Consider the following 15,061-nt stretch of genomic DNA (forward strand, 5'->3'; position numbering starts at 1 on the left):
GAGGGCCAGAGTGCATGGTTCATTCCGATTCTCTTTTCATCTAGAATGCGAAACAAGGAATGGCTTGATCGAATTCCAACCATCAACTAAACCGGAATTGAATCATCTCGATGGCCAATTCCGCAGCTACCCAGCTGGATCTCCTCGCTTGATATACTAGGAACGCAACAAACTTACTAACCCAAAGAACGTCGAGAGACATGGCGATGAGAACCCGATCCACATGATCAATAAAGTATGAAGTCAATCCCAGTGTGTTGAGTGTAGTATACGATCAACACACTCCAGTCTACGCTACGAGATCCCATCTCCTGCTAGTGATTGCTATCAAAAATAAACAGTAAACAACCACATACCATGACTCTAAACCCAATGATCCAGTCAAGAGCGGTGATGGTGATGCCTGTGTCGCAGTAGACCATGTACCCGAGTGTATAGATATCTCCGAGTCCGCAATCGGGAACAGCCAACCCCGAACATCCCTAAACCACCACCAAATCAAGCACAATCAGAATCAAAGAGAATCATCCGAACCCAGAAATAGCCCTCCTCCAGAGATCCGGACTGCCCTTGTCCATGACCGAACCTCAAGGCAAGGTAGCGGTCCCAGCTCCGTATGACAGAATGTATGCACACCAAGTACCGATGACACTATCGCCCCCCGGCCCCCGCGCCCTCCCGGCTCGAACATGACACAATAACGTCGCCAACGTCTTTTTTCTCCAATCCAACCGCTAAGCACCTATATTTTGTTTTTGATTTTCTTAAAGGAAAAACAATGACAGTTGTTCGTGGCACTGCAATCATGCATATGCAAGCGGCCAAATTGCTTGCTGGAAAGGAGGGGCAAAAAAAAGACGATTGCAGGTGGTGGTCTACACCGCTACTATTCTTGCTTCGCTTGGAGGGGAGCGGAGAGGAAGAGGAAAAGGAGAGGGGAAGGCGAAGGGGGTGTCTCTCTTTTTTTCGGCGCCTAGTTCCCGGTCTTTGCGCCAAAGCCGAGTGGGAGAATTCGACCATGCCAAATACCTTTGGCCACAAAAAAAGAAAAAGAAAAGAGTTGATCGCAGGGTAGGGCGGGATTTTCCTGAGGATCAGGAGGGGTAAGCATATGACTTGTTCTACAGCTCAGCTTTCAGCTTCGTGTTTGCTGAGGAAAGAGGGGTCCTCAATCGAGATTCATGTTCAATGGTAAGAATATGTATATAGATTATTGTTATAGACAATGAGATCACAAGTATAATTCTGACAAAAAAGGAAAAAGGGGCAGTGCCAAACAATCATTGCACAAAAACAGAATTGATCACTTTTCAACGCTTTTCCGGCAATCCCCACAAAGCCACAAAGGTGTTGCCGCTGCTTCTGCTGCTGCTTTTTGAATATTTCTTTCATGTTCCGATGTAAACGCCAGAGGAGAACTTGACGCTCCATTACGCGATCCTTCGGAAATCAAAGGATTGGATCGCATCGCTTCAAATCTCATTCCGATCCAGTCCACATGATCCGAGATCGTAAAACCGTCTCGTCATAGTGAATCGTCCCAGTCGGTCTGTCCCGCCGCCTCCTTCCATTGTCATGTGCGCACAGACTAGTCATGAAGCTTGGTGCAGCAGAAACAATAGCCCTTGTCTTGTCGACGTCGATGTCATACGGGCTACAGCTTGGTTTCATCATCGCCCGCGGCTGTTCTGCCGCGCAAGACTCAAGCGGTGACTCATCTCTTCGCCGCGTCAAGGAATGCGAGAGAATTGGGAGGCTGCCCACCATTGTGGCATGTGAGCAGAAACAGCGCCTAGGATTTCTGCAGTGCTGCGACGCCTTCGCTGCTGTCAAGTAGACCAGCCTCCTTGACCAAGTCATAGAAGCGGCCTTCCTGCTTGATCAGCGCCGCAGGCGTGTCGAACTCGACCACACGACCCTTGTCCAGCACCACAATTCGATCGGAATCGATGATCGTATTGATCCGATGCGCAATTGTGATGATCGTGCGATCCTGGAAGATGCTGCTGCGTAGCGTACGCTGCAGCAATGCATCCGTTTCCACATCCACCGCCGCCTGGTAATGACAACTGTAAGCGTCCGAAAAGAGAAAGAACACGACGAAAAAGTGTGGCCAATGGAAAAAAAAAAACTTACAGTTGCTTCGTCGAGCACTAAGATATTGCTAGGCGTCAGGAGTGCTCGGGCAAGCGAAACCAGCTGACGCTGGCCTTGACTAAGATTGGATCCTATAGCAAATGAGTTAATCCCGACTCTCCGACCATGTAGGGTAATGCTCAAGCAATGCAAGGCAGGGGAAAAAAAAACTTACCTCCTTCCTGAACTTGGGCATCCAACTGCCCATCCATCTGTGCGACGTGATCCTTGAGGCGGGCATGTTCTACCGTGCATTCCAGTCAGTGATCATCCTCGTATGCAATGTAGCCGAACTTACCAAGCACACTCCAGAGTTCGGTGTCGTCATGCACATGTCGGGGATCCAAATTGTCCCGAACGGTGCCCTCGAACATGGCTGGGTCCTGGGGAATGATAGCAAGGCGGCCCCGCAGATCGAACAGACCAATCGTCGACACATTCAGTCCATCGATGCTATTGATAACGTTAGCAACTTAGAAAAAAAAGTCTTGGGCAGCAGTCCTTACCTGATGTTGCCGCTGTCAGGTTCGATGATGCGGAAAAGTGCAAGCGTTAGCGAGCTCTTGCCTGCACCTGTGCGGCCAACGACTCCAATCTTCTCGTGGGGCTTGATGTCGAGTGAGATGTCCTTGAGGACAAGATCAAGCCCAGGGCGGTAGCGTGTGCTGTAGTTGTTGAACGTCACCGCACCTTGCGCCGGCCAGCCAATAGCGGGCCGGTGTTTGAAAATTACCTCAGGCGCTTCACTGGGCAGGTTTGCGTACTCCAGGACACGCTCGACCGACACAATATTGGTCTCGACTTCAACTGTCTGTCGCACGATCCAGTTCAACGATTGGGTGATCTGAAGAGCGTAGGACATAGCCAGACCGACCATTCCGGCGGACAATTTGCTACCGGTCGATACAGAGACAATCGAAAGCGAAGCAGCTGTTAAGATGATCACAGAGCCAATGAATTCGAGGCGGACAGCTAGCCATCTGTTCGCACTGATGGAGGGGAAGTAGGCACGAATGTTTGCGTCCATGCGCCACTCGTTTTCCAATGTGAATCTGTCCTCTTGCTTGTACGCACGAATGGTTGAGATTCCACCCAAAGATTCTTGGAAGTGTGCGAATATTGGGCTTCGGGTCACGCTGTCCAGACGCTTGAGCTCGCGGGAGGTGCGCAAGTAGTACTTTTGGTAGCTGAAGTAGACCCAACCCAGGGGGAAGACAACCAAGAGGAAGGCAGGAGTGGAGGAGGCGATGACCACCATGGTGAACAATGCCTTGGCAGAGTTGCCGAACAGCTATGGCCTAGGTCAGCACTGGTCGCGAAAATGAGGAATTGATGCACCTACCATGTTGAACGTCCGCGCAAGAACCTCATCGATACGATACACATCACTAGGAGACAACTTGGTTAGAATTATGTCTATGACGCCAGATCTAGCACCTGTAATGATCAATGATGACTCACCTGGAGAATCTGTTAAGAATACGGCCTGAGGGCGTGGTTTCGAAGAAACTCATGGGAGAGCGGAAGATAGCGAATGCCATACGCTCGTGGAGCTTACGAGAGGCCTAGATCTTATTAGAGGGGAAAACCTGTTACGTGGCTTGAGGGAAATACATACCTCAATCGAACAGAAAATCCACAGAATGAGATTCTGGAGAATGACCAAAAGAGACGAGCCGAGACCAAAGGCCAAGTAAATACCAATATACTTGCCGTTGGGAAGGTTCGGTTGCTGTTCACTCAGCTCAGACCAATGCTTAAGCCAATAGCTTCCGGCAACCTGGGCGGTTTGAGCTCCCAGGAGAGCCAAAAGATAGAAGCCAACAGCAAGGATGTTGCTGTTCTTGGCGTACTCGCCGTAAACGCTCCATTTGACCTTGCCCTGCTGCGATGTTTCCTGGGTCTGCTTGCTTTTGAGGACATTCTCTTCATCCCCTAGCTTGCGTCTGGGTCCCTTCCAGGTAGCAGTACTAGCACGGCGGAGAGTGACTGTGCTCTTCCTCCGTTCAGCATTAGCTCTGATAGGGGCAATAGAGCCGATTTCCCGCTCAGCATCCTCCGGATCAGAAATGTCCGAGTCTTCGTTCTCGATCACAGTGGTGGATTCAGAGCTCTCGCTAGCGGGATCACGACCCTCGCTACCGGAGCCCTCGTCATCCGAGTCGTTCATGGTGGTCCGGACCAAGTTGGCAACTTCACCCTTCATGGCCAAAAGTTGCTCGTAGGTTCCCTTCTCCACCAAGGTCTTGTTGCGAAGCAGCCCGATGAAGTCCGCTTCCTTCAGGACAGGAATGGCGTTCGTTGCGAGGATTCTTGTCTTGCTGCCGAGAATACCGTTGCGACCCAAAACCTGGTTGATGAGATGGCGACCCACATGCTGGTCGACCGCAGACAGAACATCGTCGAGAAGATAAATATCCGCACGAGCATACACAGCGCGGGCAAGGGTCAAGCGGGCTTTCTGACCACCGGAGAGAGAAATTCCTCTTTCTCCAACCTCGGTCTGATCACCGTCGGGTAGGTTCTTGAAGTCGTCGGTCAAAGCACAGGCTGCCACCGTAAGCTCGTAGAATTGTGGGTCCCACCGATGTCCGAAGACAATGTTCTCGCGGACGCTAGCATTCATGACCCAGGCCTGTTGCGCGACGTAGGCGATGCGGCCTCGCACAACCACCTCTCCTTCCGTTCTCCACAAGTCGCCCAAGAGCGCCTGAAGGAGAGAGGATTTTCCGGCACCAACGCGGCCAACGATACAACTCAGTTCGCCCTTGCGAGCACTAAAGTTGATGTTCTCGATGACATGCGTGCCTTCGTACCTATTCCAGGTGAAAGAGGCATCCTGAATCCGCACAGATTCATCTCCGACGTGGGCAACGGTCTCCTCGCGGGTGACAGCATCGGTCTGCAACTCCTCTGCAGTGAAGTAGTCCGTAAGACGCTTGACGGCCACCGAGGCTTCAATCAAAGCCGTGATAACCATTGGCAAGATCGACAGAGGAAACGTAAGGAGGTTGAACAGGGTCAGTGCTGGGAAGACAACGTCGGTGGTCAATGGTTTATCCGATGTCAAGGCATAGACAGTGAAACAGGAGCACGAGACGAGGAAAGGAGTGGACTGCCAGGTGAAGTTGGCGATCGACTGAGTCGCTCCAATTTTCCGAAGCGTGTTCAGCTCCAGATCGTTACGGATGTGACTAAGCTTATTCATGAATGCTGTGTTCCAAGCATAGAGCTTGATGCTCTTGATGTTGTTCAGAATCTCGGTCATGAGTCTAGACCGGGAATCCTTGTTCTTCATCTGGATAAGCTGGAGCTTCTTCATCATTCTTGCAATCACTCCGTTCAGAGGAATCATCAAGATCATCACACCGATACCTGCAAACATGCTGACACCGACAAGCTGATAAAGCGACAGCATGCACAAGGTGATCTGGAAGGGTGCAGACCAGAGCTGCACACCGAACTGGGTCAGATCAGACAGACGCTGCTGATCAACAGCCATGTGATTGACGATGTCACCCGTGGTCTTGGAGGAGCGACCCTCGCTTGACAGCTTCAGAGACTTGGCATAGATCATGGCAGTCAGAGCAGATTTGACGCGCATGCCAGTGTCGAATGCTCTTTGGAAATATTGGTGCAGGCACATGGTTTGCGAAACCGATACCAGGAACATGGCAAGCGCAATGGCGACACCTCTGATGATCGGCTCCGGCTCGGGAGTGCCATATGAGTTGATAAACTTGATCAGGAGACGCAGAAGCTGGGGCTGGACGAAGGCCAGAGAGTCACTGCCGCACTTGATGATCGCACCACGAATGAAGGGGCTACCAAAGGCTCTGAACAGAGCAAGAGATAGGGAGGGCTTGCTTTTCTGCAACTCTTCATTCCATTCTTCCTGCAGAGCGCCCCCAGTAACACCGGTGGTGTCCCGACGACGAAGATTCCATAGATCATCCTGGGTGAGGAAGTTGTTGTACCCGAACTTCATCATTGGGGTCATCCAACTGAAGGTGAGAACCGAGAAGATATCGGCGTATTCGTAAGGGCATTCATCCTCGTCTCCGAGCGCATCGTAGTCACTCTGCTTCTTCGGAACCAGATACTCGAGAGCAAATTCCAACAGCGCCAGGCCCAAGCTGACACTGAAGCAGACGAAGTATGGAAGACGGTCGTCGTACAATTTCCGTGCAATGAGCGACCGCAGTTTGATCCCATAGCCAATGGAGAAGAAAAGCCAGTAAAAGAGAACGACGCCATTGGGTTGTCTGCTGCGCCAATGTTCATGGTACTGCACTGCGAAAATCACCCCGAGAGAGATAAGGACAAGGACAGAGCTCCAGAACCGATAGTCGTCAAACCAGGTTTGCGGGTAGGATTCGATTTGTATGGCTGCCTGAAGAGCAGTGGTGAAGATCAAGGCGGACAGGACGGTCTAATAAAGCGATGAGGGTTAGATTACAATGAGATCCTTCAAACCGGGCGCGGGGGATTGTCGCACCAGTTTCGCATAGAAATGCCAGTTCTTAGAAACTGGCTGAGGCACTCTCTTCTTGAACAAGAGCCAGAGGGCTCCTGCACCTGCGATGATGCCCCATACCGCAACCAAGGAGACCCCAAAGTCGAGGAAACACGGGGTCAGGTCGAATCGAAACTGACTGAGAGGACCCCAGCCTTCCGGGTCGTGGCAAAAGGGCTGCGGTTTGGGGGAAAGGAATGCTGAGTTCGGGGTGGACGACAGCAGAGACCCCCGGCTGGAATCCCCGAGGAAGGACTGGGAACCACCGCCTTCCAACATTTTCCCCGGCTGAAGGTTAAGTAACCGTATCCCAGCTCCTAGATCGCACGTCCTTTCGGACCGGCAAAGGAAATAGGAAAGCCAAGAACAAACCCCAGGGTACCGTCTGGGGGAAAAGCCTGGAGGGTAAAAGATCGTGGGAAGAAGAGAAATGAAAGTTCTCGAGAGGGACGATAACGAGAGGGAAAGGAAAGGCTGATTTGTTCGTGAGATGCACGCTGCTTACTAAATGGGACGGTCAAAGCTTCTGCGCGATACGGAGACGTTACCGGAGCCCGGCCGTAGACCGAACTGCATGTACTGTACGACCGGCAAGTTTAGTTTCTGTACAGGTTCTGTGATAGGGAGCTGTTCAGATGGATGAGTCACAGTCCGTGACAATGGATCAAAAGATCAAAAAGGCATGGAATTCGAAAGTCGGGCAGAGTCGCATCTCTGCGCCTTGTTCGTGGAGAAGAAGAGGAAGAAGTCGAAATGACATAATCCGATCTGCTCGTGGTAATCGGTCTTGGCATCCTTGAATGGGTCTCCGACTCCTACTGGCCATCAGCCTGTCTCCAAGATACACCTCTTTGTCTTTCGGACCCCAATACTTCAAGGGCCGCTGTAGCTATGGTAGGTGCATAGATTGAATGAGATCTGGATTGCTCAAGCAAATATGAATGCCCACTCATACTCACTCAAGACTTCTTTTGCACAACGTGCCCTTTCAGCCTAGCTATCGGGAGATGCTAGGTATTTCCGCCCTTGATAGATTGACGACATGACGTCCACGTGCTTGACTTCTACTACAGTATGAGCTATGTACTGTACCACATTCTCGCATCTCATGCTGTGTACAGTACCACGAGTGAACAAGCAATGGTATGCAGAATTTCGGGTATACTGTACCTTAGCCGTTTCCCTCGTGTTTACAAGGCGTAGGCGTGCGACAGAGTGGGTGAGGGCTACAGATGCCGTCCAATAATAACTCCTTGTTCTAGTCAAGCAGCTTATGTATAAAGAAGCTAGGATTTCTTGAGTCTAGAACTACAGTGGTCTACGAGTAGCTAGACATAGCACAGCCAGCACGGTGCAGTGAGGGCTGTGGTTGTGATTACGGTACACACATGAACAAATAGTACTAGAATACTTCCCCAAAGAGACATGTCTTGCTTCTGCCTCCGTATCACACTCGATCTTGTTCAGAATGTCCCTGATGGCATCAAGTGACCGCTCGAGAAAAGTGAACCTATAGATTCCGGTAGTTTCCTCCGAGCAAAGTTTCGGTCCTTATCTCCGGGCGGGTCGAGGCTGGCCAGCGGGTCCCTCCTCCACGATCCAATCACACCCCGAAGATTCCGGAGCATGCCATCGTGGATTCGGATTGCGAGCCTCATCGTGCAGCATTAGCGAGAGTCACAGGGGCGAGACTGAGATCCTCAGAATCTTGTGCCTGACAAGAGATATAAGTCCGAATGGTAAGCTATGCTTGGACTTCACGCCAACAGGGGTCCTTTCCTGACAAGCACGATTGTCCGCATTGCCCATGAAATACGGAAGCTCGGCAGCCAAGCAGAGGCAAATCGGACGGATTACATCATTTATTGGTGTTCGGGCCCGACGATCTAGGCCTTATCTCCGGAGTACGCAATTCCGAGCGCAGATTGTCGGAGGCTGCTACTTTGTAGAGTATGTGATCTCCTCGTACTCACGTACTTGGTAGCTCAATTTCTGAGCAGATCAAAACTAATACAGCGGTCCAAAATGCCCGACTTGGGTCCAAGCATGAAAATCTGCTGCTCGCTGGCTGTCTCATACGCTGCGTCTTTTATTACATGTACTGTGTGATGTACAGCTTGAACTTTCCAGACAATTACGAAAGTCCGAGGCGAGACATGCAGCTAGAACCTGTCGAGGTAGAGATCGGCCCCTTTCTCTTGGAGATCGGCCTAGGCTATGAATCAGACACATTTAATTGTTGATGCAAATTAAGAGAGCTATCACTGGCATTCGACGAATCAGACTCAACAAAATCAAAGGACGTCGTGATAATTCAGAGCTATATGAGCAGCCTCCAGTCTCTCTTATAGATGAACTGAGTCGAATCCAGAGTTCAGCAGTATACGTATACCATGAGAACATAGTTACAACTGGAATAAACAGCCACTGCTGCTGCTGCTGTCAGCCCTCAGCTCTCGTCTGGCTCAAACAATGCAAACATTAGTAATTCTCGTGGGTGAAGGCGGTGAGAAGCCAGACGGCGGGGTCCATTCCGCAGCGTCATTCCGTCATTCCTTATGAATCATTCTAAAAACCCATCTACAGCAGATTCGATTTCTCAGTGGGTTGACAATGGTTGCAGAGTCTACGGTGGAAGACCTCCTGAAAAGGCCTCTTTACGGTGTGTAGACTACCTCCCCTTGGAACTCTGCACAACCCTTATCTTTCGTTTTCGCAACGCGCTTGCTGACACACATGAAGTTTATGATCTACCGCAGGAGCTTCTCTCCACCTTGACCACGAAAGGTGGCGACCAGCCGCTCTCAATCCAGAATGGGGATGACGTGACACCCGAAGAGTCGAAAGGCGAGGTATTGGAACATGCGGTCGCCACATCGAATAGCTGTCCCCTCTGCAAGGTCACATACCTCAATGTGCAGGAGCAACGCGACCATGTGCGATCGGACCATCACAAATACAACCTGAAAGTGCAGCTCAGGGGTGGTCCCACACTAGACGAAGTGCAGTTCTCGAAGGCGATCGGGGAGCTCGACGAGTCGATATCCGGGTCCGAGTCGTCGGAAGGGGAGAACGAGGAAGAGGAGACCCAGCTTACGGCCCTGCTGAAGAGACAGGCCAGGATAACGCAGGAAGCTCAGGAGGAAGAGGATTCGCCATCCAACAAGAAATCTGCGGGCCGACCTCCGCTGTTCTGGTTTTCAAGCGCCGCACTGCCGTCAAACGTCTCGCTCGGTGTCTACAGGGCTTTGTTCTCGGCTGTTGAGCAGGATGAGCCCCAGCACCTCGTCGCCTCCCTGCAGAAGAAGCAACTTGTGCCCATCAACGCACCCCGGAATGCTGCAGATGAGCAAGCGAAGCCCCCTCCTCCCAGTCCCCATATCTTCATGTGCATGATTGGTGGTGGTCACTTCGCCGCCATGATTGTATCACTGGCCCCGGAAATTCATCGGAGACAAGGTGGCATTGAGGATCGCCAGGCTCGGGTGATTGCCCACAAAACCTTCCATCGCTATACAACGAGAAGGAAGCAAGGTGGCTCGCAGTCTGCCAATGATGCTGCCAAGGGTGCCGCGCATTCGGCCGGTTCGAGCTTGAGACGATACAACGAAGCGGCGCTGGAGAAGGAAATTCGAGAGTTGCTGTCCGAGTGGAAGCAACTGATTGATGAGGCGGAGCTGCTGTTCGTTCGGGCGACGGGGAGCACAAACAGAAGAATTCTGTTCGAGAAGTACGACGGCCAGATGTTGAGACAGAATGACCCAAGGCTTCGAGGGTTCCCGTTCAGCACACGCCGGGCCACCCAAGCCGAGCTCATGCGGTGCTTTAAAGAGCTCACAAGGGTCAAAGTGAGCCAGGTAGACGAGGCCGCCCTTGCAGCTGCGGCGGCCAAAGCAAAGGAGGTGGCATCAAAGCCGTCGACACCACGGCCGCAGCAGCAGAAGCCCAAGATCTCGAAAGAGGAAGAGGAAGCCATTCTCCACACAACACAGATTCAAGCGCTGATCCGGCGCTCCAAAATCCCCGCTCTGATGGCATATCTCTCCAAGAATGCCATCCCATCATCCTTCACGTTCCGCCCCTCGGATTCCCAGCAAAACTTCCGCTGTCCAACGTCACTCCACTTGGCTGCCAACCTCAACTCGTCGGCCATGGTTCTAGCACTTCTGACGAAGGCCGATGCGGACCCGACGACCGTCAACTCCGAAGGAAGAACACCCTTTGAACTCGCAGGCGACCGTGCCACCCGCGACGCGTTCCGCATCGCTCGCCATGAGCTGGGCGAGTCGAAGTGGGACTGGACCGCCGCGAAGGTTCCGGCACCCATCTCCAAGGACGATGCAACCAGCCGGCTGGAGCAGGAGCGGAAAAGCGCAGAGGAGGAGGAGGCCACCCGACGCAAGGCCGCGATGGCGCGCCTGCAGAAAGAGGAGGCGGCCCGCGCGGCCGAACAAGCCTCCAGAAAGCCGGTTGGCCGTACCCTGGGGGCTATCGAGAAAACGGCGCAGGAGAAGATGGAGGAAGAGATGCGCGGGATGACGCCGGAGATGCGAATGCGACTGGAACGAGAGCGGCGCGCGCGAGCGGCGGAAGAGCGCTTTCGACGCATGCAGGGCGGCAGTTGAACTGCACCATGAAGTAGAATCCTGTGGCTTGACTTACTGTAGCGTTGCGAAGGGAGCATATGATACCTTGGTATGAATATAGAACGAATGGTTATGCCAGTAGCACGAGCAACTCGTCAGCCTTCACCCATGAAGTTACTACACACGAGTTCATTCCTAATACTATAACCAGCAAAGCCCCTCCAACCAACCACACACAACCTCTCATAGCCCCATCCCAACCAACTCACCACCACCACCACCACCATACTGATGATAATACATCACCTCCTCTTCGCCAAAACCAAGACAACAGGCCACGAAAACGCCCTCTTCACCCCCGTGCCCCCCATCTCCGCCGCCAACGCCCCCCAATCCCCCCTCGAGACCACCCCCCCCTCCACCCCCTCGACCCCTTCCAAAGGCAACAACCCCCTCACAAACCGCCTCAACTGACACACATTTCAATCCCGCCGCCACAGCCCCCGATCCTCGACCTCCACCACCACCTCCTCCCCGGCCCGCACGCGTTTCACCGGCTCAACCACAAACCCCCCGGCCCGGCCCGTGAAGAACCCCATCCTTGCCCACCCGCGATTCCAAGTATACCGCCGCACAGCCCGCCACTCCCCCGCCGCAAACGCCAGAGAATCCAACCAGCTAGCCGCGGCATCCGCTTCGCGCTTGTAGCTGGCGCGCTGCGTCTCGGTGGCCCGCCGGATGACGGACTGGTACAGCCGGTCCACGATCCCGTCGAGCAGCGGCTGGCATGTGGCTGCGTACGGTGCCTCGGAGAAGTGCGGGAGGCCGTAGAAGGAGATGGCCAGGGTGCCACCCCCTGAAGGTTTGAGGACGGTGGAGGGCGTGGAGGGCGGTGGCGGGCGGTGGTGGGGGAGGGGAGGAGCGGAAACAGGAGGGCGCCGAGGATGAGGTCGGCGGAGGCGCGGGGGAAGTGAGTGGCGAGGTGCTCGGCGCGGGTGAGGGTGTAGGTGAATTTTGTTGTGGTTGTGCTTGGGGAATTGGTGTGGTGGAGGTGCTGGGCGTAGGTGAGGTGGCGGGGGTCGATGTCGCTGACGTTGACGTGGGGGAATTGGTGAGAGAGGGCGTGCGCGACGTGGCCGGGGCCGGGGCCGATGTCGTGGGCGAGGGTGAAGGTTGGTGCTGTGGATGAGGGGGAGGCTGAGGTATGGTAGTCGTAGATTTGGTTGTAGAAGGAGGCTGGGTAGGTGGGACGTGTGCGGAGGTAGTGGTTCCAGTAGGTGGTTGTGTCGATGTTCGGGGAGACTTCCCAGCTGCGGTGGGGTGAGGTCGCAATTAGGGTTCTTCGGGGCGGTCTTTGCAGATTCGTAGCACTGGTTGGGGTGAGGTGCTGCTGGGAAATGATCCCTCGAACATATAGCTGTGATCTATGCTGGATACGGTGCATTGGTGGGTTTATGGGGCGTGGATAGGTTAGGGTGCTTGTCTTTCCACTCTTCAATGAAGGAATGGAATTTGTACTTAAGACTCTAGACTCAATGCCCTTTTATTGCAACAGACGAGGCTTTAGGAGTTGGGCACGCGAACCATGGATAATGCAGCTTCATGCTCTGATTCACGCCAAGTTGTCCAGCCACTCGTAGATCCATGCATTCGTCTATCTGGTGGCGGTCAACTGCATGTGTGAACCATCGGCTTAGAACGAGTAGCATTAGTTCTTGTCTCCGTTGGCAGAGTTGTTGTCTCCAAATTGACTTTTACCTGAACTGGTAGGACGCAAACTGAATTAGAGAGACAAGAGTCGATTACTTCACGACTAGCATTAGGGCAAGAAGACCTGCCCTGATCCGTAGGGTAAGGACTCCGATAAGCTTCGAACAATGAAACAAGACATTTAAGCTATCTAGGTATGTATCGGCCATAGCAATGGTAAAGCATGGACACGATCAGAAACTTATGCCCCTGTGGCTTCGGCGGGCTGAGCAGTTCGATGGAGTACTCAAATATGGTACATGACTTGAGGGCGTATCCAGACCCATCCGCGGGATCCAAACTGTGAGCTAAAAGCCCTAGCTAGCATGTAAAAGAAAATTTAAGATTAGCGTCCATCCGATGTCAGCTAACGGCTTAGGTACACCAATCTGAGGACAGGCTGATTCAAGTAGATCTTAACGAGAGTACGATGATTGAATCACCATGAACCAAAGTATGAGAACAAACAATAGAAGGACTCCTCAATAACCTTCAGCACAGCCCCGTCCCCTCCGCCTTCCAGAGTCTTCACATACTCAAAGCTCAAGAAACACGTTCTGCAGGAACGAAGATGCGTGTCAGCTGATGAAAACCCCAAAGACAGGCAAAACCCACCGAAATTGTCTCCAACAGCATATTCCACCTCATTCATCAACCGCCAAAGCAATCACCTCACTGGCATTCCATAGCCGGAGTCCCAGCACCACACTGGCAGCCCGACTTGCCCGCCTCGGCCATACAGACACACCCATCAGACAGGGCATCGGTACCCTCAGTGTCAAATCCCACGCCGGAGCAGGAAGAGCCCGTGCAGCATTGGTTGATCAGGGACTGGGCGTAGCCGTGGATGTAGGCAACATCGACCGCGTCTCCCTGTGGGAAGAAGGAGAAGGTGCAGGAGCCGGATGTCCAGTAGGTGTTGTCGTTGCCGCTGACGGTGCCGGAGGTGGGGATCAGGGCAAAGGCCGCGTAGCAGTCGGAGCTGGTTGCTTTGTCGCAGTCGCCGCAGGTGATGGTCGAACCGGCGAAAGTGGTCGTGGCCAGGGCGGCCAAGGTAAGCAAGTATTTGGGGTTCATGGTTGTAAAAATTGTATCAGGTGTATGCTCGAGTCGCGTGTGAAATGCAGAGTCTTATGGAAATCTGAGGTGGTTAATGAGTGTTGGACTTCTGGAGTTGTATGAGGGTATTTATACTTCTATGCCATACTGCTCTACTGCTCTACTGCCATACTGCCATACTGCTATACTGTTATACTGCTATAGAGTAACTATGTCTCCGACGGACGACCGGCCAACTTAGCGTCCTTCACAGAGGATTCAGCCCCCAAAGTACGGGGTTTCGCACCCCCACAGCCCGTTGGTAGAGAAAGACTAGAAACAGGTTATTCCCGGGGGGCCTGACTCCAAGGTATCACCCGGCTGTGTCAGACATAGATACTGGGCGATTGCCATCATATCCCATGCATGGCGAGAAACAATGTATAGTCGTGTAGCCTTCCGAGGAACGGATGTATTCTACTGTACCTTGTAGAGCTCAATTCGAATTGTAGACAAAGTGAGCCCCTTACGGACAGAAAGCCTTCATTGATCCCAGACGGCTACGGGAAAACACTTCAGCAATTGGGATATCCATTCATACATACAACAAGGAACCCCAAACATCGCAGTAGTATCCAACTCGGGATTCGGCCCTGGAACCCTATATAAGACTCAGTACTAAGCTTTAAGCCGCATACTAAGATAAGCTAGGCTTCGTCAACAAATCAAGCCTACCGAAAGACTGCCCCACAAGTCCGCCCAGCCTATAAGAGCCTGTACATAGAGTACATAGAAGTCGCCGGGGTGGATAAGCAAGCCCCTGCGTACGGGCAGACGGCGGCTTATCTGTTCGACCGTCCATCCTTCGGACGACACCTCAAAGCCTTCAGTAGGTCGGATTAGTCGAGCGACCCAATCATACCTCTTGCTTGCAGAATGGGCCTATCCACAAACCAAGGCTGCATCAAAATACACCCGTTCCAATGTTTTGGGATAGCTGGGCAGAGCTTAGTCCTTTCTTGGGCTCAACTATAGA

General features: G+C 52.7%; 4 protein-coding genes across 4 annotated transcripts; 2 read left to right on the forward strand and 2 right to left on the reverse strand.

Moving 5' to 3' along the window:
• Positions 1-1,611: 1,611 nt before the first annotated feature.
• Positions 1,612-7,102, reverse strand: BO86DRAFT_55837 (ATP-binding cassette glutathione S-conjugate transporter YCF1). The gene is made up of 9 exons (XM_025677478.1): positions 6,635-7,102; positions 3,755-6,568; positions 3,598-3,701; positions 3,479-3,524; positions 2,643-3,427; positions 2,435-2,589; positions 2,312-2,380; positions 2,137-2,228; positions 1,612-2,056 (listed from the first exon to the last, which is right to left on the reverse strand). Exons 1-9 carry the CDS (start codon positions 6,929-6,931, stop codon positions 1,793-1,795), a joined length of 4,626 nt encoding a protein of 1,541 aa, XP_025529186.1. The 5' UTR covers positions 6,932-7,102; the 3' UTR covers positions 1,612-1,792.
• A 2,129-nt stretch (positions 7,103-9,231) lies between these two features.
• Positions 9,232-11,348, forward strand: BO86DRAFT_336127 (putative C2H2 finger and ankyrin domain protein). Its single transcript, XM_025668902.1, has 2 exons — positions 9,232-9,314; positions 9,395-11,348. Exons 1-2 carry the CDS (start codon positions 9,266-9,268, stop codon positions 11,275-11,277), a joined length of 1,932 nt encoding a protein of 643 aa, XP_025529187.1. The 5' UTR covers positions 9,232-9,265; the 3' UTR covers positions 11,278-11,348.
• Positions 11,349-11,720: 372 nt separating this feature from the next.
• On the reverse strand, positions 11,721-12,682 carry BO86DRAFT_408806 (uncharacterized protein; the record flags this gene model as incomplete). Its single annotated transcript, XM_025674370.1, has 2 exons — positions 11,721-12,020; positions 12,092-12,682. The coding sequence occupies 2 exons, from the start codon at positions 12,680-12,682 to the stop codon at positions 11,721-11,723; spliced, it is 891 nt and encodes a 296-aa protein (XP_025529188.1).
• A 977-nt stretch (positions 12,683-13,659) lies between these two features.
• Positions 13,660-14,102, forward strand: BO86DRAFT_427191 (uncharacterized protein; the record flags this gene model as incomplete). The annotated part of the gene is made up of 1 exon (XM_025675548.1): positions 13,660-14,102. A coding segment is annotated over one exon (443 nt), but the record flags the coding sequence as incomplete, so codon positions are not given.
• Positions 14,103-15,061: the final 959 nt, after the last annotated feature.

Source organism: Aspergillus japonicus (assembly GCF_003184785.1).
Source record: "Aspergillus japonicus CBS 114.51 unplaced genomic scaffold BO86scaffold_15, whole genome shotgun sequence".
In the NCBI taxonomy this organism is placed as follows: Eukaryota; Fungi; Ascomycota; class Eurotiomycetes; order Eurotiales; family Aspergillaceae; genus Aspergillus; species Aspergillus japonicus.

Excerpts from the sequence above, each read along its gene's own strand:
- BO86DRAFT_55837 (XM_025677478.1), bottom strand. The coding sequence starts at position 6,931 with ATGTTGGAAGGCGGTGGTTCCCAGTCCTTCCTCGGGGATTCCAGCCGG. Across the intron at positions 3,702-3,754 it reads GGATTTTCTGTTCGATTGAG|GCCTCTCGTAAGCTCCACGA; the intron begins GTATGTATTTCC and ends AATAAGATCTAG. Across the intron at positions 3,525-3,597 it reads ATTCTTAACAGATTCTCCAG|TGATGTGTATCGTATCGATG; the intron begins GTGAGTCATCAT and ends GTTGTCTCCTAG.
- BO86DRAFT_336127 (XM_025668902.1), top strand. The coding sequence starts at position 9,266 with ATGGTTGCAGAGTCTACGGTGGAAGACCTCCTGAAAAGGCCTCTTTAC. Across the intron at positions 9,315-9,394 it reads CCTGAAAAGGCCTCTTTACG|TTTATGATCTACCGCAGGAG; the intron begins GTGTGTAGACTA and ends ACACACATGAAG.